We start from the raw sequence: 23,631 nt of genomic DNA, 5'->3' as shown, positions 1-23,631 counted from the left end.
GTATTGTAGAGGTGGTGTACAGAAAGGTTGCAGTTCCACGAGTCAGGTCATGCGTACATTTCTCTTTGGAAGACGTGGCCCCTTGGCGTGCTGCCTTCCAGTTTCTTCCTCCCACCCCTCTGCCACCTTTTCCCACATTACAGGAATTCCCCTTGCGACGCTCTGCGTCCCCCCACCATGTCCCAGTGTTCTTTGAAGGATCTCCGTTTGTTTTTGTTCTCAGAGACCAGTCCAAAGTGATAGAGCGACAGAAGAAAAATGTATCTTTAGGACATTTCAGAGAATTTTTTTTTTTAAATACGGGATATCGCTGTGTGATTCAAGCTGCCTCAAACTCTCTTCTGCCTTAGCCTTTTCCATGTAGGGATTATAGGTGTGAAAACATTTTACTTCTCTTTTTCTTGGTGGTAATCGGATTTGTACTCAGAGCTTCACACTTCGCTAGGCAGGTATTCTACTCCTTGAGCCATACTCCCAACCCATTTTGCTCGAATTATTTTTCAGATAAGGTCTTGAGTTTTGCCTCCTTGGCCCATGAGCCTCTTCCCTGTTTCCTACATAACCAGAAGGAGAGATGTGCGCCATTGCACCAACTTTTTACTGGTTAAGACTGGGGTGTCTCACAAAACCTTTTTGCCCAGGCGGGTCTTGAACCGGGTCCTTCCCATCCCTGCCTCTAAGACGGCAGGCACGAGGCACTTCTCCCGGCCAGGATTCAGGTTCAAAGCTGAGAAGATGTCCACAGATGAGAAATGATCCTTGTGTTGTAGTTCCAAATCTCAGGCTCCAACGCGCGCTGAACGACCCGGTTTCTGTCGCAGTTGAAACTATGAACGTTGCTTGAAGGCCTGGGGAAGGCCGGTCCCTCCCCCGGGTGCGGGCCTGGGCTCTGGGTCCCGGCTGGTGCAGTCCTGCGGTTGCCTGTAACCCGGACAGAGCCCCCCAGGCCTGGGGGAGGAGCGGGAATCGCCCGCGGGTCACGTGACGGCCGGCGTGGTTCGGTTGCAGGTGGTGGCCATCGATGTGGACATGGCCTTCTTTGAACCTAAGATGAGGGAGATCCTCGGGCAAAACTGCACCCGAGACGAAGACTGCAACTTCTTCGACTGTTTCTCGAGGTGTGACTTGCGAGTGAACAAGTGCGGAGCCCAGCGTGTCAACAGCAACCTACAGGTGAGTCGGCATGGGCGCCCGTCCCCGGCGGCCCCCGCCCGGCCAGCCAGCCCGCCCGCGCGGTGGAAGGTGGACCCGTTCCGTAGGCCTCGGGCTCGGTGTGCGCCAGACGGCCGGGGCACCGGGAGAGCTCCCCGTGGGCCTTTGCTGGCCACCCCTGGGTCTGGGGTCAAGTTGCCCGGCTGAGGGATTTCTTCCTCCCTGGGGCTTGGCGTCAGCCACGGGGGCCTAGAGCGCGGGTTGCTCTGATCGGGGATCGGCACCTCCAGAATCTCTCACACACGGGGGGTGAGGATGCAGTCGCCGCGACTGAGACAATGGCCGCCCATGGCCACCCGGAGAGCCTGGGCGCACGGGAGCGCGGGGGCACACAGCCCAGGGCGCCGGGGAGCCCGGGAGAGAGGAGCACCCGCCGGGTCAGCAGCCAGTCCCACGGGGCTCTGCGCTTCAGCGCCGAGGCCCGGGAGACCCCAGGGGAGGGCGGCAGTCTGTGGACACGCGCGGGCTGAGCTCCGAATCTCAGGTGCTTCACTGCAAGGAGGTGTGCCAGCCAGCCTCCTTCCGGGGACTCCCCACTTGGTAGATCTGGGGTGAAATCCCTGCCGCGAGCCGTGGGGACGAGGCCGTTCTTACCCTCCCGTGCCCCAGTGGGAGCAGGTCTACTCCTCCCTGCGGTGGCGCCAGAGACTGAGGCGACATCTTGAGTAGAAAAGGCTCTGGTAGATGCCTCAAGAAAGTAGGCAGGAAACAGCAGGCACAAGAAACCAGTGATGAGCTACAAATGGCCAAAGGACTTGGAAAGAATATCTCATGTTACCACTGGAGATGCGCAGACTAAAATCCAATGATAACACGTGGCTTTTGCAAACGGGGAGGCGTCGCTGAAGTGCTGTTAGTTAATGATGGAAGCTTGGGAGCAGCTGAGGAAGGGCTGCACTGTTAGTAGGACTGGAGAGGGCCTCTCGGGAGGGCACGTGGGTGTTAAAAGGTTTAGGCTCGCTGAAGATTTTTTTATGTGTTTTTTTTGTCTGATTACTGCTTTTCAATAAGGTCCCAGAAGTATAATTACACTTTCTTTAACAATATGAGATATACGAAGCAATCAGGCTCCCCATTGTATTATAGGACCAAACCAGTTTTGTTGAATGGAATATTAATTTGAAAGATAGACGCCAAAGTGTTAAGAGCGATCGTTTCTAAATGGTAGGACCATAGGCAGTTTTTATTTTCTTTCTCTTTCCTACGTCTTGTAAATGTTCTACTTTTTTTTTTTTTTTTGCCAGTCCTGGGCCTTGAACTCAGGGCCTGAGTACTGTCCCTGGCTTTTTGCTCAAGGCTAGCACCCTGCTACTTGGACCACAGCACCACTTCTGGCCATTTTCTACATATGTGGTGCTGGGGAATTGAACCCAGGCTTCATGTATACGAAGCAAGCACTCTCGCCACTAGGCCATATTCCCAGCCCAATGTTCTACTTTTCCAACTTAAGTTTTATCCCCGAATTCCAAACCAATGGAACAGAATACAAACAGATTCAGAAACAGACCTAATGAGAAGGGAGCTGTGGCCCCTGGAGAAGCGGATTCTAGCGTGGTGGTGGTAGTGGTGGTAGTGACGTGGTCAGCTTAGTTCCCCAGGTCACTCCTTACCCCAAACCCAATTCCAGACGGCTCAAAGACATGCAGAAAGCGAAATCCTAAAGGTATAAGAAAACAGAAAGCAAGGGAGAATAGTAAACATCGTCCCTGTATAGAGGAGGCTGTGGAACCTCGCTGAGAAGCTAAAGGAAGAGCAGCTGACCAGGTTCACCATCTACAAGAAAACACATCTGTGTCGGCCAAAACAAAGTCAGAAAACTGGGAGCCCACGCAAAATCTTGGCCGTTCCCTTGGCAGCGTGGGGGACGGGCTCACGGGTCAGGGTTCACGGCAGTTCTTGGGGGGTGGGGGACTGAACCTCACCACCAGAACTTCTTTGCCAAGATGACACCCGCTTCCCTGTGGGGGCCCCCCAAACCCTCAGCAAAACCCTGCACGCAGAACCCACTTTCTAAGGAAGCGCACATGGCCAGCCTCAAGATGTAAAGAGCATCTACAATCCAATACAGAAAGGGCTGTCCACTCGATAGCCTTTATAACTGCCGTAAGCGTGACTGTTCACTGGCGTGAGTCCCAGGGAGCTTCGCACCCGACTGCAGATGAGAAGAGTGAACAGGAAATGATGGTCCCCCCCCCCCCCGTCTGTTGGTCATTGGTGCCGGGTGGGTGGGGACGGGGACGGGAGGCCCTCCCCGAAGAGCCACCCACCCGTGGGCCGGGACTGAGCCCCTCCCCTCTCCCTTAGGTCATCTGTGACAAGATCTTTCGCGGGTGGTTCCCCTCCACGCTGCGGAGTCCCGTCATCTCGGCCCAGCTGCAGCTGCAGCTCCGGCAGGCGGTGCAGGAGTGCGCGGACCCAGGCAGCCCCCCCGGGCCCTCCCGGGGAGCGGCCCCCGCCGTGTTCTGGAAGCTTCGGTGGCTTCTCCAGGCCGTCCTGAGGGAGCTGCGGGAAGCCGAGAAGTAGCTCAGCCCTAAGCTTTGCACACGGGGAAGTGACCTGCAGGTACTTCCTGCTGCGTGTGCCGGAGATGACATCAGCCGGGTGCCGGTGAAGTTCTGCCCCACCCCACGCCCCCGCCCCCGTGTCCCCTCCCCCAGCCCCTCCCCCAGCCCCGTCAACCCCCGCACCTCAGAAATAAAGCCAGGAGGAGGCTCGTAGTGGTACTTGGGGGGAAACACCCCCCCGCCACCCGCACGCAGTGCTCTCCGCGGGAAAGCACCGCGCGCTATCCATCCGAGCACGCGGGCCTGCGGCTTCACGCGCGCGCACGAGTGGATGCGTTCACCCACGAGTGGGTGCGCGCGAGTCCACACTCCCAGGTGCACCCCACGGTGGGAGCGTCGCGCGTTCCTACACGCGCGCCGGTGTGTCTGTACGCAGGCTAGCGTGCGTGAGCGTGTGCGTGGGAATGTGCGCACAGTATCCTCAGGTGTGGGTGTGCACGCGGGCTCCCTCCCGGCTGCTCAAGTGCGTAGGTGAGCGTGCTTGTGGCTGCGCACGCACATCACGGTGAGCGTGTCTATGTGAGTCTGCATGCGGATGCACACGCGTGAGCCCACGAGTGCCTGTGCCCGCGGGGAGGCGAGTGTGAGCGTGCGTGGGGGGGGCCGGTTCTCCGGCGTGCTCTGTGCGGACGCTCGTCTGGCTGGCTTTCTCTTGGAATTGCGCGTGACACACGCGCATCCTCAGGGAGTGTGCTCTGCGTCGGGGAGGCGGGTGGCGGCGTCCAGTGTTCTTGTGTTGTGTGGACTGTGTGTTGGGGTGCACGTTGCCACTGATGCGCTCCATCTCCCTCCTGAGTGGGGGCCCTGGGCCTGCGGAGCGCGCAGTGTGACCCCGCCACCCGAGGGAGAGGACGCGGAGCGCGAGGGCTGGGCTGGCTGCCCTGGGGCCGGGCGGCGGGTCAGCCGCCTTCTGCCACCCGAGTGGACGCTGAGCCGTGACCCCGAGCCACGCCTGCTACCTTATTCTTGTCTGGATTCCTGAACACAGCTCTTGGCGGTGGACAGGCCCGCGGGAAGCAGGCCACGCTTCAACTGCCCCAACGAGGAGAACCCCAAGCCACCCGTGGGCCCTTCCGTGGAGCCACCCTCGGCTCCCCAAGCCCGGGACCTGCGGGCACGCGCGGAATCCTCCCCTCAAATCCTGTGAGAGAGGCGTGGCACCGAAGGCATTAGGAAGGCAAGTGGGTGGTCTGCACACGGGAGAACGCAAATCGGAAGTTGAAAAGCACGCACCAAGTCCCAAATTCCAGATTGTCCCCCCCACTCCCCCCACCCCACGCCCCGTAACGCTCCCCTTGTAATCCCGAGAGGAACTGCCTTCAGGGCTGGATACGTCTCCCCAGCTGTGAGCTGCAAGGACCTGGCAGGAGCGAGGGCTCTGCTGAAGGCAGGAGTGGGGAGGGCTCCCCTCCCCTTGCCTTCCTCACCCCGTCAGCCTCCCACCTGCCACAGGCCACGCCGCCGATTCTCGTCATGTTTCGCCCTCGCATGCTTTGGCAGGAGTTCCTGGCAGCCACTCCGGCCGAGTGTCGAGCTCCTCGTGGGCCTTTGCCCCCGGGGGGTGCTGGTGTGTCTGCTTCTCTGCTGGGCGGGTGGTTACAAGTGGGAGGCTCCCCGAAGGCCAGTGCAGCAGAGGGCGAGGGAGGGGGGAGGCTGGGGCTTCCAGCCACCTCCTTCGGCCTGGACTTGTCCCGAGGAGGGCAGAGGGGTGGCTGGGGGGTTGGGGGGCTGACTCTGCATCTCAGCCCCTCACTGGCAGCTCTGAGCTCAGGGCCAAGCCAGAAAAACCAAGAGAAAACATTGTTTGCATTTCAACAGAAATGGAAGCTAAAGTGTTTTGCTCACCATAGAGATTCTGCAGCATATAATTTACCCAGCACAAGGGTGCTTTTCTCTCTAACTTTTTTCTTTTTAGATGCCCAATTACACACACACACATACACGCGGGCACTTTCTTTTCCATTCTTGCACCTGAGGAATTTTCTTTAGGGCAATAGCTCTTAAGCTTCCTGTGAAGTTCATTTTGTTTTTTATTATTTTTGTGTATCAATCCGGGGCTTGAACTCAGGGCCTGGGCACGGTCTCTTAGCATTTTCCCCCAAGGTTAGTGCTTTGCCACTTGAGCCACAGCTCCACTTCTGGCTTTAATTGGAGATAAGAGCTCACGGACTTTCCTGCCTGGGCTGGCTTCGAACCTCCATCCTCAGATCTTTGCTTCCTCCGTAGCTAGAATTACAAGTGGGAGCCACCGGGCCCAACTTGTTTTAACTTTTAAACTCTTGCTTTAAATGTAAACTCTTGCAGAAGAATGCTTTTATATACACCACAATAAACACTGTGCATATCAGATTTTGTTTGTTTATTAATGTAACTGTCCTAGGGATATAATCTAGAGGCTTTCACATACTAGGTAAGCAGCCTACTACTGAACTCCTACATTTAATATGTATATACCTATATCCATTAGCGATGTCTACCTGTATCTATGTATATATCATCTATCTTCTATTTATATCTATCTATATTTATGTCTACCTATGTCTAGCTATCACCTATTTATGTCTACCTATATACCTATGTGTCTATCATCTGTATATAATCTATCATCTATCTGAACTGGAAAAGATTGTAAAGGAGGCTCAACGAGGTAAGTTTTATTCAAATTAAAAACAAAATTTTTTTTGCCAGTCCTGAGGCTTGGACTCAGGGCCTGAGCACCGTCCCTGGCTTCTTTTGCTCAAGGCTAGCACTCTGCCACTTGAGCCACAGCGCCGCTTCTGCCTTTTTCTGTCTGGTGGTGCTGGGGAATCGGACGCAGGCCTTCGTGCATGCCGGGCAAGCGCTCCACCACCCAGCCACGTTCCCAGCCCACGAGTTGTCATTCTCATCTAATCATCGGACGCTGGCTCTCCCCACTTGCCTCGGGAGGTTGTAGTCCAGATCATCTTCCGATGAAAGCAGTTGGAGTTGCTAGCCGCGTTGCCTCGCGCAGGCAGGCCGGGGGCACACCCCGCGGGCTTGTGATCGAGGTTCCCCTGCACGGGGGGCCGCAGGGGTTCAGGCCAGGGGAGCTCGTGGACGCCTGAACCGTCCCAGAGGAGCGGCCGCCCCGGCCCCTGTCACTCGGCCCTGCCGCCATCGCCCCATCCCATCCACTCCCCACTGGCTCAAGGTGCGTGGCTGACACGGCTGGCTTGCTTTGGCTGCCCTAAGGCCTTCAGCGAGTGGCGGAGGAGGTGACACCTGGCGGCGGGCGCGAGTGGCGGGGAAGCCGCGCACCTCCTGGCAGCCAGCGAGCAAAGCGAGGGCGTCCGGCTGCGCCCTTCGAGGCCACGCACGCCCCGGGGGCCCCTTCCTCCAGCCACGCCCCGGGGCCCCTTCCTCCAGCCACGCCCCCCCGGGGCCCACTTCCTCCAGCCACGCCCCCCGGGGCCCACTTCCTCCAGCCACGCCCCCCGGGGCCCCTTCCTCCAGCCACGCCCCCCAGGCCCACTTCCTCCAGCCACGCCCCGGGGCCCACTTCCTCCAGCCACGCCCCCGGGGCCCACTTCCTCCAGCCACGCCCCCCAGGCCCACTTCCTCCAGCCACGCCCCGGGGCCCACTTCCTCCAGCCACGCCCCCGGGGCCCACTTCCTCCAGCCACGCCCCCCAGGCCCACTTCCTCCAGCCCCGCCCCCGGGCCCACTTCCTCCAGCCACGCCCCCGGGGCCCACTTCCTCCAGCCCCGCCCCCGGGCCCACTTCCTCCAGCCACGCCCCCGGGGCCCACTTCCTCCAGCCACGCCCCCGGGTCCCCTTCCTCCAGCCACGCCCCCGGGCCCACTGCCTCCAGCCACGCCCCCCCAGGCCCACTTCCTCCAGTCACGCCCCCCGGGGCCCACTTCCTCCAGCCACGCCCCCCCAGGCCCACTTCCTCCAGCCACGCCCCCGGGGCCCCTTCCTCCAGCCACGCCCCCGGGCCCCACTGCCTCCAGCCACGCCCCCCCAGGCCCACTTCCTCCAGCCACGCCCCCGGGGCCCTTCCTCCAGCCACGCCCCCCAGGCCCACTTCCTCGAGCCACGCCCCTGGGCCCACTTCCTCCAGCCACGCCCCCCAGGGCCCACTTCCTCCAGCCACGCCCCCCGGGGCCCACTTCCTCCAGCCACGCCCCCGGGTCCCCTTCCTCCAGCCACGCCCCCGGGCCCACTGCCTCCAGCCACGCCCCCCCAGGCCCACTTCCTCCAGTCACGCCCCCCGGGGCCCACTTCCTCCAGCCACGCCCCCCCAGGCCCACTTCCTCCAGCCACGCCCCCCCAGGCCCACTTCCTCCAGCCACGCCCCCGGGGCCACTTCCTCCAGCCCCGCCCCCCAGGCCCACTTCCTCCAGCCACGCCCCCCCAGGCCCACTTCCTCCAGCCACGCCCCTGGGGCCCACTTCCTCCAGCCACGCCCCCGGGGCCACTTCCTCCAGCCCCGCCCCCCAGGCCCACTTCCTCCAGCCACACCCCCGGGCCCACTGCCTCCAGCAACGCCCCCCCAGGCCCACTTCCTCCAGCCACGCCCCCGGGGCCCTTCCTCCAGCCACGCCCCCCAGGCCCACTTCCTCGAGCCACGCCCCTGGGCCCACTTCCTCCAGCCACGCCCCCCCAGGCCCACTTCCTCCAGCCACGCCCCCCGGGGTCCACTTCCTCCAGCCACGCCCCCCCAGGCCCACTTCCTCCAGCCACGCCCCCCCCAGGCCCACTTCCTCCAGCCACGCCCCCGGGGCCCACTTCCTCCAGCCACGCCCCCGGGGCCCCTTCCTCCAGCCACGCCCCCCGGGGCCCACTTCCTCCAGCCACAGCCCCCGGGTCCCCTTCCTCCAGCCACGCCCCCAGGGCCCCTTCCTCCAGCCACGCCCCCGGGTCCCCCTTCCTCCAGCCACGCCCCCGGGGCCCACTTCCTCCAGCCACGCCCCCCCAGGCCCACTTCCTCCAGCCACGCCCCCGGGGCCCCTTCCTCCAGCCACGCCCCCGGGCCCACTGCCTCCAGCCACGCCCCCCCAGGCCCACTTCCTCGCAGCCCACGCCCCCCGGGGGCCCCTTCCTCCAGCCACGCCCCCGGGGCCACTGCCTCCAGCCCCGCCCCGGGGCTGCACCCCTGCGGGGGAGGGGCGGGAGGGTACACCGGAGAGCCAGTGCAGGAAGGGGCGACATGGCCTAAAGCGAGGTGTTCTCATGACCTTCGTTAGGAATCAGCAGTCCCACTGCGTATCATCTTCACAGTAACAATTGAAACTAGAACACCACTCAAGCAACACCCAGACTAGGCATGGACTCGTGTGATAGAGTGCGTGCCTGGTTCAAACCCCAGCGCCGCCATGAAAAGAACAACATGGAAAGTACAACCGAGGCCTGTTTCCAGGCGCTCAGCTCAGCTCTGGGGCACAGGAAAGGCCGCAGGGCTCCGGGGCGACGCCTCCCCGAAAGCCTTGCTTACCCCAGCCCCTCGGGGCACCTCCAGCCCTGCCCCTGCCCTTAATCACCTGCCCCCTCTCCTCCCCCCCAGTGTGGGAGGCGTCTCTGAAGATGGGGAGTTGGAACCGGAGCAAGTCGTCCCCGAAGGGGCCACGCCGTCCTCGGGATGGTACAAGATTTCTGGAATCGGCGCTTTTCACCAATATTCTGACTTCCCGGCCGGGCATCGGGGGCTGCTGGGAGCCGTGGATGGGTCCACGGGCCCCCGATTGCCCTGGAGATACCCCCCCCCCCCCCAGGAGAACCAGCCGTGGCTTCTGGTCCACAGCTGGACCAGAGCTGGAGCGTGAAGAGGAGGCCCGGGGTTCGCTGAGCGCTTCCTTGGGGAGCTCTGTGTCCTCCCGGTGCTGCACAAGAGGCCAAGGGCTGCGGTCACGGCTGGCAGGAGAGGCCGGAAGGGGACGGGGCGGGTGTGCTTGAGGAGAAGGGTCCCGACAGCCCGTGTTTCCTTCTGCTTCCCCCCCCCCCCCCGTCCATCACCTCTATAATAACCGTTTAAAAATTACAGCTATACAGCCGACCCCCAAGCTCCCCCTCGCCCAAGGCCTCGGGTGGACCCCTCGCGGAAGCCGTTCTCTCGAGAGAGAGAGCGAGGGCACCCAGTGCCCCGGGGAGGAGTGGCGTCGCCCGGCCTTCTCGTGACCCCGGGAGCGGCCAACAGTGGGGAGTCATTTAACATCTGTCATCGGCAGTGGGCACTCCCTCCCACGGAGGGGACCCCGTAAGGCAAGGTGCTCTCCCCTAAGTCTCCCATCTGCAAATGAGGGGGCTGGTCCTGCCCCCCCTCCGGCAGCTCTCATAGGCTGGACTCCTGGGATCTTAGGAAAACAGAAGGGTGGAAGGTGCTGGAAGGTGCTGGAAGGTGCTGAGAGGTGCCGACGACAGCCTGGCCGACAGCCACCGAGGAGCCGTCCCTGCCGACCCTGAGCGCCCCCGGCCGACTGCGGGGAAACTACAGGGATTCCCAGCGAGCACCTTCAGTCCCGACCCAGGGCAGCCGGGGCTCGGGGCTCCCCCAATCGCGCCACGAGGTTCAGTTCTCGCTCAGCGGCTGCCATGGTGACCTCCTCCCTCCCTTCATCCACCGCGGCGGCCGGGGGGGGGGGGCTGGGGGTGCAGCAGCACCTCACGTCTGTAGGCTTCCCTGCAGCGGGCTGGGCACCAGACTGGCGAGAGCTGGCGGTGGCCTTGTCCTGGGGGGGAGGGGGGGCAGCCTGTCCTGGCGGGAGGCGGGAGGGGGGCAGCCTGTCCTGGGGGGAGGGGGAGAGGGCAGCCTGTCCTGAGGAGGGGGAGGGGGGCAGCCTATCCTGGGGGGAGGGGGAGGGGGCAGCCTATCATGGGGGGAGGGGGGCAGCCTGTCCTGGGGGGAGGGGGAGGGGGGCAGCCTGTCCTGGGGGGAGGGGGAGGGGGACAGCCTGTCCTGGGGGGAGGGGGAGGGGGGCAGCCTGTCCTGGGGGGAGGGGGAGGGGGACAGCCTATCCTGGGGGGAGGGGGAGGGGGCCAGCCTGGGAGGAGGGGGAGGGGGCCAGCCTGGGAGGAGGGGGAGGGGGCCAGCCTGTCCTGGGGGGAGTGGGAGGGGGGCAGCCTGTCCTGGGGGGAGTGGGAGGGGGGCAGCCTGTCCTGGGGGGAGTGGGAGGGGGGCAGCCTGTCCTGGGGGAAGGGGGAGGCGGCCGAGCGCCCTGGCTTCCGTGGCGCTGGGAGAGGCCCCGGGACCCGCTGGGGGTGCTCAGCCTGGGCCAGGCGGGGTGCAGCTGTCAGCAGGGGTCCGGGTCCACGGGGGGGGGGGGGACCCCGCTCTGGACACCACTGTGCTTTCCGACAGCGGGTAAGGCACAGGGCGGTCACGCTGCGGGGAGACGCCGTCCGTGCTCCGCGGGCCCTCGGCACGGAGGCTCCGTCTAGACCACAGCCCGTGGGAACGGGGTCCCAGGCGGGCCCCCCCCCTGCCGCCGAGCCCCCGCACTCGGTCCCCGGAGGAGCCGTGGCTCAGACATCCCGGGCGGCGGAGCGCCTCGCCCAGGCGCCGTCTCCACCGAGCGCTGCGCAGCCTGGAGATGGCCGCGGCCTCTCGAGGAAGGCGGAGCCCGGGCCCCCAAGAGCCTCACGACGCCCCGCTGCACGCGTGGGCTCTGGGCCCTGGGGGACATTGGAGACCCCGTTCCCCGGGGGAGAGAGATCGCCCGCAGCTCTGGGGGACGCGGGGGAAACCGAGGCAGCGGGTCTCCAGCTGAACCGTGGTGGGAGGCCAAGATGGGGAGGTGGGGGGGTGGTGGAGGCTGGCTTGGGGGCGGGGGGGGGGGGGACAAGGCCAGGAAGGCAGACCCGGGTTCTGGAAAGATCTTCAGGGGTGGCCGGGCCCAGTGAGGCTGGGGAGGATGCAGGGCTTCTGGATGCCAGCTGGTTTTGAGCTCTTATCCTTCATAAGGACTTGTAACAAAATGGCCTGTCTATAACATAAAAATCAGTGCTCTTTTTGCTCCACGCCCGAGCACGGATGGCCCTGGGAGTCGGGGGAACCCGCTCTCCCTCCGGACGCCGGTCCAGGTGCGGTGCGAATGGCCCTCTGGATGGAATCTGACTCCTGGCAGGGCTTTTCACTTAGGCTTAGCAGGTTTCCAACGTCGCCGAAATCCTTTATTTTCCCTTTTTGGAGGAAGGACGCGTCCGGTAACCATGGCGAGTCGGGCTTTATCATAAAGCTAAGCAGAAACAGATGACCTGCCTTTAACACTCCCTTTCTCCTCGAAGACGGAACAGGCTTGCCGCTTGCAGTTGCCGGTACAATCAATTAATCAAGGACCTAGGTTAATGCCCAAAGAACCTAGGTTAACGCCCAAAACCTGTTCCTCAGGCTTTTAAGAGACACACGGAAGACTCAGGGAAGACACTAGGCCGTCCTCCCCCAAGTACCTCTGCGTTGACACTGGAGCTGGCTTCCCTGCTTGAAGCGTCCCTGCTTGAGGATACGTGAGGAAACAGATCTCCATCCCCACCCCAGAAGCCAAGCTGGGACACAGCCCTCGGGGCGCAGGGGAGGTGGGGGCGCACGTCGGAGGGGCTGGCGAGGGGGCCGGCTGGAAACGTGTTCCGCACAGCTGCGTCCCGGCCCCACCTTCTGTTCTTGGATCCCTCCCGCCTCGCTGCGCTCCCAGCGTCCCAGGGACCCCAAGCCGAGGGAGGGCCGGAGGCGGACTTGGACCGGTCAGGGCGGCGTGGGGGAGGGAGGACATGGCTGTTCAAGGTCGAGAGGGGGTTCGTTCTCAAACCCTCTGGCCAGGACCCGAGGAGACGGCCGCTCCCAGGGCTTCGTGGGGCGCACAGTCCGTTCCGACGCGCGCTTTCCCGGGAGCACACGGGTCTGAGGTGCTGTCAGGGCAGCCGGCGCCTCCCAGCTTCAGGAGGAAAACGGGAGGCCCCAAGCTGGAAGGCCGCGAGCGCAGCCTGGAGAGAACGGCTGGGCTGCGTGAGCTCTGGACGGAGTAACTGCCCTCTGTAAACTGACCCCTCCGCCTACCCATCGTCCATCTGTCTCCATCCACCTCCCCGTGTGTCTGTGTGTGTGTCTATCAATCCTATATGATGTATCTATTTCTACCATCTCCATCGACTCCTCTACCTATCCCACGGTGGGATTTTCTTAAGAAGACCTCCAGTTATTTTTATTTTGAAAAGAAATGATCAAGTGGCGCGGTGCTGTGCTTGAGGCAGGACGTTCAAAGGGGGGTGCCGATGGAGAGGCGCGGCCGGCCTAGACCCGCGCAGGTGCGGGAAGTGCGGCCCAGCGGCGCAGCCTCTTCCCCGAGGCCGCGGTGCAGCCGGCCCGGGGCAGGCAGAGCGCTCACTGTTCCTGCAGGCCACACCGCAAGGGTGGGAGACCCAGAGAGCAGCTGGGGGGACACGAGGGAACCAAGTCCACCTCGCCCCCGTGGACCAGCCCCCCCCCCCACCTCCCTCTGCCCAGCTGCGCGGCCAGCCCGGGCTTCGAGGCTTTGGAAAGTGGTTGTTCAGGTCTTCTGAGCGGTGTTTGTGCGGTGAGGGAAGCAGGAAGGCCACGTCTGATGGGGTTCAGGGGAGCTGCGGAGGGACTGGCCCAGTGGCTTCCCGGACGCCCGTGGAGCAGCTCTGGGTGGGGCTGGGGAAGCCTTCCTCTTCCCCCAAAAATCCCCTGTCCTGCTCCAGTCCTGTCCAATACCTGGCTGTGCCCCGGGTAGGGGGGTGGGTGACTGATAGGCTAGCGCCAGCCTGCAGGCCCTGCGGCTCTGAGTCCAATCAGGGGTTCCTGGGAGAAAGGAGGCAGTGGGGGGCCGGGGGGTCCCCACTGGACGATCCACTGGTTTCAGTTAGAGCATGGCCCTCCGAGGCCCCCTCGGTGATGAGGAGGGGGCTCTGAACAGCACGGGGGCCGAGGCGGGCAGCGTCACCGTGGACCTGCAGTCGGGGAGGGCGTGGGGTGGGGGATCCCTGGGTGGGGCATGGTGGGCTCTGCTTCCCGCTTCCCTCTGCACCCGGGTTCCCTCCACGAAGGCCTGTCATGGAGTCGTCAGCTGGTGTACAGGCGCGGGCTGCGGTCCCCTCGGCTCCTGGTTGTTACCTTATTTCTTGTTGTCTTTTGTTTCCTCCTGTCGTCGCGTCCCCGGCTGTGTAATTCATCATCGCTCGCCGTCGGGTGGGGAGCGAGCGTTGATGGGAAGAAGGCATGTTCCTCCATGGCTACCAGCTTTGGGAACTGGAATTGACATGGAGCCTTCGCATATCCTGCAAGAAACAAATGGAAATCAGGAAAGAAAGGTTCATTGGGGCTAAATGGAGAAGGGGGGTGGTGGACCCTACAAACATGAATGAGCGAAGATGGAGATGGAGGCTTGGAGAAAGACCTGCGGCGGCATCGGACCATGGCGAGGGCACTGATGGGCTCAGCGGGGTCCCACAGGGAGGCTGCCACACGGGGCCCCCACACGGGGCCCCCACACGGGGCCCCCACACTGGGCCCCCACACCGGGCCCCCACTGGCTGCGGTAACAGATCGCGAAGCACATTTATTCAGAGGCCAAGGTCCAAAGTCCGGCTCCGGGCCAGAGCCTAGGCAGGATTGACTTGTGGGGGCCTCTCCGGCTTCGGGGAGCTGCAGCTCTTCCTAGGTCTGTGGCCCCCCTCAACCTTGGGAGGCTCTGCCTCTCTGGCCACCCCCTCTCCGGCGATGGGGGCACTGGTGATTTGCCTTTGGGGGCTCATTTTGGAATCCTCGCTCGAATCCTTGCTCCCCTCCCCGGGGGTCCCAGGCACGGGGGGCTCAGGCGGCCTATCGCCTCAGCCCGAGGGAGCAAAGCGGGCCACTGGGCATGTCCGTGCACCCCTGAATATGGCGAAAGACAGCATGTGGTCTGCACAGGATTCTGTTGATATCAGAAGGAGTGGAGAGAGAGACAGACAGACAGACCAACAGAGACAGACAGAGACACAGAGAGACAGAGAGGAAGAGAGGACAGCAGAGCTGAGGTCTGGCGGTGGCTCGGGCCCGCCACAGACCCTGAGATCGGTGTCAGCTACCAGCGGCCGGGCTGTGCCCTGCGCGGAGGACCGTGTTTCCGCCTGGCTATCATGGTCGCCAGAGGAAACAGTCAGGTCTCGCTGCTTATGCTGCCCTTTTATCCTAAAGCTACAGCGTCCTGAGGAACTTCTGCTCCCGAAGCAGGAGCTCACAACGAGAACCCGAGGGCGCGTCCCAACGTCGCAGCTGCCAAGCGTGACGGCGCGGGTGACAGATGGCCTGGAGCCTGGAGCGCGTCCCGAAGGAAGGGGGGGAAGGAAGGCAACGCTCTGCACACGTACAGCCAGATTAGGACTAGAAAGTTCCCAGAGTTAAATAATCGCCACGTTTTCAACGGAGGTATTCTTTCCCACAAAGCCAGAGCGAATAATGACGTTATTGTCTTTGTCCCCAAATAAAGTCATTTAGATGACGACTCCCTCTGAGCCGCGGCTTCCTGGACGCACCTGGAAACGCCTTCCTGCGCCCCTTCTCTGAGTGTGGGAGCAGATTCCCCGGCCCGTGAGCTTTCCAAAGGCACCGAGCTGTGTGACACGGGGACCTCCTAGTTCCCCCCCCCTGGGGAGGGGTCTGGGGAGGGGAGCGGGTTGGGGATGACGGGCAAACCCACCCCACCGTAGGAAGCAGCCTGCCTGCCTTCTTCTGTGGCCACGGCCTGGGATGGTCCTCACTCTGAACACTTGCTTCTGGCGGAGTCTGGGCCTTGGCACCACGGTCACAGAAAGGTCCAGGGAGCGCAGGCCTTGGAGGCTGGGCTGGTGCTGGGGACAGCTGTGCCTTTAAGAGGCCACAGCTGGCTTTAGCCTGTCCCCTCCCCTTCCACCTTTAACAGGAAGAGAAACCCCCAGCCCCTGGGGCAAGCACGTGTCTGATGGCCGGGGACCCCAGAACCCAGTCGGGGGGCGGGGGAGCTGTGCCTCCGCCCACAAAGGAAGTCCCCTGACATCACTTGATGGACAGCCCTCGTGGCCAACCTGTAGTCCCTCTCCTATGCCCGCCCTTGGGGGTATATCTGTGCCTCCTCATTTGAATAAACAGACGTCCTAGAGGCTGTCTCCGAGACCACCGCGCGCTCGTGTCTTCCTTGGGCTGGCGAGCATGGGGTCTCGCAACCACACGTGAACCGAGGCTCACCCGGGGCCCCGCTTCCGCGTCTAATCCCTACCGGCCGGGGGGACGTGAGAGAGCGAGTATGGATCCCACACGGAAGAGACAGATAAGCCCAGGACCCCTGCCCACGTGGATGGGGAGGAGTAGAGCGAAGCCCGGCAGGCCGGGGCTGTCGCTCCCGGAGGCGTGCGGACTCCCTGAGCCCCACTGGTTTGTAAGGTGCTGTCTGATGCTGCCACACCTCCCGGGGAGCGCAGGACGGGCACTGGCGGGCTTGTGTCGCCTTGTCCCCAAGCCTGCCCCGTGTCCCTGTCTGTGGCCCCATGTGGTTAGAGCTCGGCACACGGTTGGTGCTCCCGGGCTGAGCGCTGGCTCTTGCTCTCGGAGCAGAGGTGGGGGAGGGTCGGAGATTCTGTGTTCCCCATGCCCGGTGTAACGCCTGGCACGCAGCTGGCACCGAGACCCACGCTTGTTGAGTGTGACAGGATTCCCGAGCGCAGCACTCTGTGATTCAGAAAAAAAATGCTTTGATCATTCTTGGGTTTGGTTTCCCACTTGAAACGACCACTGTAGACTGTGCTGCGTGGCTGTTGTGTTGTTTTCTGAACTTGTTGCGAAGGCGTGAGAATTGCTTCAGCCCAAAGTCCTGCAGCCACGGAGGAGAAGCAAGGCAGTGGGGAGACCCCACCCCAACCTCCCTGGCGGTGGCTCTGAGCAGAGGGCCGCTGGGGGACCCTCCTCCTGGTGCTCCATCTGCCCGCGTTACTCGGGATCGGATCTGCCCCTGAGAGGCCCAGGGCTGAGACATTCTGGGAACGTCTTGCTGTGGTGTGAACCCCCTCTGGGACCATCCGCCCCCGGCTCTTGCTGAAGCTGCTTATCTAGAAAGCCGCGGATGGCAGCGCACCAAAGACAACCCTGGAGCCCCGGCGGGATGCTCGGCCATTCCTCTGTAGCAATCACAGGAAAAGTGCTGGCAAGATCACAGAAGAAAGAGATGGCGAGAGACACTAGGAACCATGAGCAAAATCTGTTTCAAAGGCCTCAGAGGACATTCGTTTGCATCATGAGGAAGGAATTTTCATCTATAGCCAGGCTGCAGAGCTCTAGGGTGAGCATCAAATATAATTACAAATGAGTGTGACCAGGAAAAAAAAAAAAAACAACAACATGAGGACAGCTAGGAGGGCTTTTGTGAGTAGCTCAACACATTACATGTGCCAGGGAGACCTAGAGTTGTACTCTGGAGGAAGGGGGTGGGGAATCTGCACTACACTGGCACCTGCCCAGCCAGGCCCCTGGAATGGCGGGCCTTGCCGGGTTGAGAAGGCTCCCACAGCAAGCAGCACTCACCAGGGGCCATTTTCCCTTGCCGATCTGCCAAAGGCTCCGAGGTTCATTTTCCCGTCTAGGAATTCCCACATCAGTCCTGGCTTAGGCCAATCATCCCCTAAGCTCCCATGTGATCTTCTCGCCTCTCTCAGGGCCTGGATGCAGCGGAGCCACTAGCCCACTGGGACCAGGCCATGGACTCTGTGAGCACCTGTACGGTCCCGGGGTCCCCTGCAGGGGGCGATGCAGGGGACATTGTCCCAGGTCTCAGGGCGAAACCCCAGCAATGAGTTCTCCCAGGATTCCCATGCACAGAGCCGATGAGCATCGCTGCTTATAAAGCAGGCGAAGGAGGCTCCTGGCTTGTGCTCTTCATGCCCAGCAAAGGCAGCAGACAGCGTGTCTACAGGACCACGCGTCCGCCCTGTGGTTACAGTCTTCTTTCTTGCCGGGCTCGGGTCGCCTCCCCTGGTGCAGGGGTTCAGGCTCTACTCTAACCGCTCCCTTTCTCACCCTCTCCCCTGGTCACCCGACCCGCAGGTAAGGCCAGAGTGGAGTAGGGGGCTCAGGAAAGACCTCAGGTGCACACGGCCATACAAGATCGCTTATCCTCCCTCCTTACCCGTGAAGAAAGCCAGGCGTACGCGGATCTCGGAGACGCTTCGTGAGCAAATCTGATTTAATAGAGGGGCTAGCAGCTGATACAGTAGAGGGCGACGAGAAAAGGGGTGATCGACCAGATAGCTGGCGATAGGCTGGCGAGCTTGTCATAGGACCCCCTCATGAGCTAACGTCACTTGCTTAGCACCACCCCAGGGGGAAAGCCCACGAGACTGGGGGGCACATGGGCTGGCGAGAAAGTTGGGGGGCTGGTTGCAAAGCCAGTTCTTCTGGTTCCGGACCCAGATAATTGTGGCCTGCTTCCGCATTCCCCCAGGGCTGGGGGAAGGGCGGCGTCTCGGGAGTGCTCTCCATTGCCCTTCCCCCTCAAGGCCAACGCTGAACCCCAACACTTTCTGATCTAATGCTTCCTAATCTGTGGCTCTATAGGAGACAGAAGAGCAGTCTTACTGCTGAGAGCTCGGGTGGATGAGTAGAGGTGTTCCGTTCCCGACCGTGGAGGAGCCCGTGGTGTCACAGTTGTGGTGAGGAGGACGGCCTCGGGCTGCCCCCAGGAGGGAGACCCTTCCAGGATGACGTGCCAGGGGGCCCGCCTTCCCGTGGGCCTGGCAGGCTTCAGAGCCCTTGGAGAGACGGCTCAAGCACAGCCCTCTCGTGCTGGTCTGGGCCACGGGCTGGAACGTAGACTCCAGCCCGCCTGGAAGGAAAAGCATGGCTGCTGTGGGGGAGCGGTTGTGAGACGGAGCAGGACCAAGGCCAGGCCAGGAGGATGGAGGGCTGCTCCGGCTAGCTCTGTCTTGTGGGGCCCAGGGGCAGGCTGGGAGAAGCTGCTCTGCGTCTAGAAACTGGCCGGCCACCCCTCCACAGAGTGGCCCCTACCACACATGAAGGTCCTTGATAACACGGCAAAATATGTGAAAATTAAAACCAGGCCTGGAATTTCCAGTGCCACAGTGAACGGGGCTTGAGGCCCTGGCTGAGAACCGGGGTTCGGGGGCACCCCACACTTCAGACCTTTCCTGAGTCTCACAGGGACTTTCTGCCTGGGCTGGTTTTGAACCACAGTCCTCAGATCTCAGCCTCCTGAGTAGCTAGGATTACAGGTATGAGCCACTAGCTAAACTTTAAGCTTTTTTTTTCTTCAAAGTTCCTTTCTTTATTCAGCTAGTACTTAGCCATCACACAGAATGAAAAGTTTAACCCTTCCCTTCCTGTCAGGAGTTAGAATGCTCTTTTCTTAACTTTGAAACGCTAGAGTTTTGATTGAGTCTTTTATTTGGGCTAATGCACTCTTCGTTTCCGTGGCTTCAGTATGATATTTTTCAAGATTTCTATTTCTATTTTGAATTTCTCTTTCATATCCAATATTGCCTTTTAAATACCATTTAAAGGTAAGGTTAAGAAAAAGCTTAGGGTACAGGAAAATACAGTTTAGAGGGAAATAGAGCAAGAGAACAATTCTTCCTGTAGATAGAAAGTATAAATGGAAAAAGTTTATAGAAAAGGGTTGAAAATATAGTTTGACACTGGGCAATTATTATTGTAATTCAGATAATGCTGGTGTTGGGGGAAAGGAAGAGATGGAGAAGCAGAACTCAGAGTTAAATGGAAGGGCTAACTATTTAACGCTAAAATGTAAAATGTAAACGTCCAAGCACAGAAGACGTTGCAGGTCATTCCTCATCTGGGCCGATGCCAATCAAAACCGCTGTGGGATACCGCGTGGCATCCGCTGCTGTGGCTATCTGTCCTGAAGACAAACAAATCAGCACAAGCGATGCAGGAAGTGCTGGCGTGGATGTGGAGAGGCGGAGCCCTCTAATTCTGCTGCGGGGAAGGATGTGGTACAGCTCTGCGGCAGGGCCTGTGGCTCCTGACAGCTAAACATAGAGTTGCCGGATGACTCCGTGATTCCTCTCCCACTCAGAGAGCAAAAAAATTGAAAACCCGTCTTCGCTGAGGAGCGTCTATCATTTAAGAAAAGGCTGCTCTATGAATTGTCAGGTGGGGTTTGTCAGGGTGCGAACACCATATCATAATTGTCATGAAGCAAGGTGGATATGGTGTCATCGGGTGAGATGATGATAGAATTGTAAGGACCACCCTTTCTGCGCGGTCCATGGTTGGCCAGAACATTGCTACTGAGTGTACGACTGCATCTGTCAACACTGCTTACCGCAGCCTCACGAACCAGAGTCATGAGGTAAGAAGGGCCCAAAGATGCATCAACGGGTGAGTGGGGGAACAAAATGAGGCACCCGCTGACCTGTTTGCAAAAGTGACACCTGTTTGCCAAGACTGAACCTCTCAAACATGCAGAAGGCAAGGACCCAGACAGCAAAGGAAGCAGCCGCTTGATACCAGGCGTATCAATTATCCAGAGACAGCAGACCCAGGGAGACAGAAACCAGATTTATAATTACGGGGAAGGAAGGGTTTGCAGGTAGGGAATGACTTCTTAGTGTGTTCAGGGTTTCACTTGAAAAGGGGGTTGGGAAAGTTCTGGAACTGAGGAATGATCATGGGGGCTGGGAATGTGGCTTAGCGGTAGAGTACTTGCCTAGCATACATGAAGCCCTGCGTTCGACTCCTCGGTACCACATATACAGAAAAAGCCGGAAGTGGCGCTGTGGCTCAAGCGGTAGAGTGCTAGCCTTGAGCACAGAGCTGTTCAAGGACAGTGACCAGGGCCTGAGTTTGAGCCCTAGGACTAGCAAAAAAAATGATTTTGGGTGTACAACATTGTAAATGTACCAAAATATACACTTTAAGGTAACGTAAGGGTAGATTAGATGCTGCATCTAATTTACCACAATAAAAAATTGCTGCTTAGAGGACAGGGATGCCAGTATTTTCTAGTCCCTTAGCTAAGGGGAGCAGAGTTCTCGTCGGACAGGCTGCACCTCGATAGCTGCGCTCAGGTAGAGCCTCACGCCCCACCCTACGTGCCCGTGTACACACATGCACGCTGCACGGTGCACACTCCCCGTGGATCACTCATCTGCACGCACAGTGCCGTGTTCTCGGAGACAATAAGGAGCTGGTTTCGTTTCAAAAGGCGCTGTGTCCTTTCTCCTCTTTGCTGTTCTACAGCCAGCTGCCTCCAAGGCAAATGTGATGACAGGAGCTCTGGCAGGTGCTTTGGTTCATGAGGCATTTTCTGTGCATGGAAGCCACTGTCCAGAGCAGAAAATCTGAGGGACCTGGGGTCTTACCCTGGATCTGCCTCATTTGCGTTTGTCTGCACACTTCCTTTCCTGGGAGAAGAACGTACACGTGCCATGCCATTTAAAGTATGAGGACTCGATTTCTCCTGTTCCACGTTGCTCTAAACAGCATCTTAATGGATATACTTCACATATCTTAGCACATTTCCCCAGGAACTCGCAAAGTGTGGGTGCAAAATGTTGGCTTTTCCACATTTGTTTGTGAGAAGATAAAGAAGGATATTGCAAATTATGTGAATTTCCACATGATTTGAGAACATTTCTCTTTTTTTCTCCAAGATCCTTTTGAGAACATTTCTCTTCTTTCTCCAAGATCCTTTCCTGGTGATAGCTCTTTCATCTGGATTTGATCTTTCTCTTTCTTGTCTTTCAAACCTCCTCCTAAATCTCAGCCAACTATTCTCTGCCAGACACTTCGCCCACTTGAAGACACTTGGGAGCTATTTGCTGAGCAAGACAAGACTTCCCCTTGGTCACTGAGTGAGTCCCCACGGAGCCTCAGCTACGTTTTGCTTACACCCTGTCCCTAACTTAGTCTCTCCACTTAAACATTGAATGTGTTTCCATATAGCCATCCTGCTTTTCACTTTCTGAACAGTATTCAATAAATTACATCAGATATTCAGCTCTTTATCATAAAGGATATCTGAGTCTCTGAGTGCTGGTTTGGTGGTGATTTAATTTTACTTTTAAAATCATGGGACGTTTTTATTAGTTCTTCTGTTATAACAGATAGCTTTCGGCTTTTCAACTGCATCATTCTAAGCCCTCTTAGCTTTTAAAGTTTTTGTTGAGAAATTTGACGAGTTTCCTCTTACAAGTGACATGTTTGTTTTTTGTTTGTTTTTGTTTTGCAGCTTTCATTATTTCCGTATCCTCTATGTTTTTGGTCTTTTTTTTTTTTTTTTTTTTTTTTTTTTTTGCCAGTCCTGGGCCTTGGACTCAGGGCCTGGGCACTGTCCCTGGCTTCTTTTTGCTCAAGGCTAGCACTCTGCCACTTGAGCCACAGCGCCACTTCTGGCCATTTTCTGTGTACGTGGTGCTGGGGAATTGAACCTAGGGCTTCATGTATGGGAGGCAAGCTCTCTTGCCACTAGGCCATATCCCCAGCCCCGTGTTTTTGGTCTTAATTTACTAAGTCCTAAGGAGGTTCTGTTTGGCCTGGACTGTTACGCCTTCCAAGAAGCCTCTTGTACCTGGATGAACTTTTCTTAAGATTTGAAGTTTTCTGCTATCTTTTTAGTGTATTTCCTATGTCCTTAGCTATCACCTCTTCACTTCCTTCTATCCCTATCCTTCTGAAGTTTGGTCTTTTAATATGTTCCTTTAAGTTCTCGTAAATTCCGATGTCTCACGTATCTTCAAGGTATGTCTTTTGTATCACCTACTCTGCTGGAGAGACTTTCCACCTTATTTTTCATCTCCAAAACTTCAGTTTTGTTATTCTGCAGGATTCCCATCTCCATTGAGATCCTTTTTCATGACTTGCATTGAATCTTCTACTTACCTGTTTTTAATATGAGTTCTTTAATCTCTTTTGCATTGCTATTTAAGCTCATTTAGCTGTTTATTTGTATTTAGTTGGCATATTCATTTGTATTTTTATCCTCATTCTCACTGAATTCTTCTTTTTAAGTGTTTACTCTTCTCATATCTTGAAGAGCTGCATTAAAAATATTATAAAAGAACAGAGGGGTTACAGTTATATGTTAGGCAAAGAGTACATTTCTTTTTGGATGTTACCCCTTCCCCTGCTCTCTTCCAGTTTTCCTCTCCCATTCCTCATTAAGTTCTTTCAATTGTGTGCATACATTCTCTTTTAATTCACGTATTTGCTCATATATGTCCTCTTTAATTTCACTGAGCATTGTAATAATCATTTCTTTGAGCGCAGTACATATAGTTCCTGTATTTTTCTGTCCTTTGGGACCTTTTGTGTCATTGTTGTTTTCTAGATTTTTTTTTCCTGCTTTCTTACCTCCCCTCCCCGGCTTTCTCATATTTTTGATGGAATTTATTTATTTCAAGGCCCTTGTGGTCTTGGTTTTGAGTTGCTGGAAGTTGATACTTTGGATTATACTCTATTCTCATAGGGTTTAGGATTAGCTTAATGAGTCATTTTTTCCTTGCTGGTGTGGGATTGTATCTCATCCCAAATAATGTTACCAGCTCAAAATCCAAGAGAATATTTTCAAACGGTAACATATGATTATGTACAAACCAGTCATTTTATATATGCAGAAGAGTTAAGGTTTTTGTATGGTAGCAGAGGGCAAGGAAGGTAAGAATGCTACGTGTAAGTTCTTCAGATAAGGGATGGTGAGGGAAGAGATACGGAGTGAGGATAACTGGGAGAAGGGACTGCGGTCTGATGGCTGCAGGGACCTAATATACTTGTGTGCAGGTTTGTAATTCAGTTGTTGTGGAGAAAGGCTTCAATGTAAGGGGGAGTTGGGATAAACTACTAATGATAGGAGAGAAAGGCAAAGCAGCCAGCTTTCTTCCAGCCTCAGTTTCTGCT

At 58.4% G+C, this 23,631-nt stretch overlaps 2 protein-coding genes across 2 annotated transcripts in view; one reads left to right on the top strand and one right to left on the bottom strand.

The window, feature by feature from the left end:
* Dipk1c (divergent protein kinase domain 1C) overlaps positions 1-3,735 on the top strand; it is a 22,513-nt gene extending 18,778 nt beyond the window's left edge. The window contains 2 exon segments of the mRNA XM_048363289.1: positions 1,009-1,173; positions 3,517-3,735. Of these exon segments, the coding sequence (XP_048219246.1) occupies positions 1,009-1,173; positions 3,517-3,735 (384 nt within the window).
* Positions 3,736-12,985: 9,250 nt separating this feature from the next.
* The window catches only part of C15H18orf63 (chromosome 15 C18orf63 homolog), a 49,334-nt gene continuing 38,688 nt past the window's right edge, over positions 12,986-23,631 (bottom strand). The window contains exons 12-15 of the mRNA XM_048363288.1: positions 14,147-14,282; positions 13,864-14,027; positions 13,592-13,700; positions 12,986-13,119 (exon numbers count right to left, since the gene is read on the bottom strand). Coding sequence (XP_048219245.1) covers positions 12,986-13,119; positions 13,592-13,700; positions 13,864-14,027; positions 14,147-14,282 — 543 coding nt within the window. The remainder of the gene's footprint in view (positions 13,120-13,591; positions 13,701-13,863; positions 14,028-14,146; positions 14,283-23,631) is intronic.

This window comes from Perognathus longimembris, chromosome 15, assembly GCF_023159225.1.
Source record: "Perognathus longimembris pacificus isolate PPM17 chromosome 15, ASM2315922v1, whole genome shotgun sequence".
In the NCBI taxonomy this organism is placed as follows: domain Eukaryota; kingdom Metazoa; phylum Chordata; class Mammalia; order Rodentia; family Heteromyidae; genus Perognathus; species Perognathus longimembris.
Note: the sequence above shows the minus strand (reverse complement) of the source record. Positions and strands in the feature narration are given on the sequence as shown.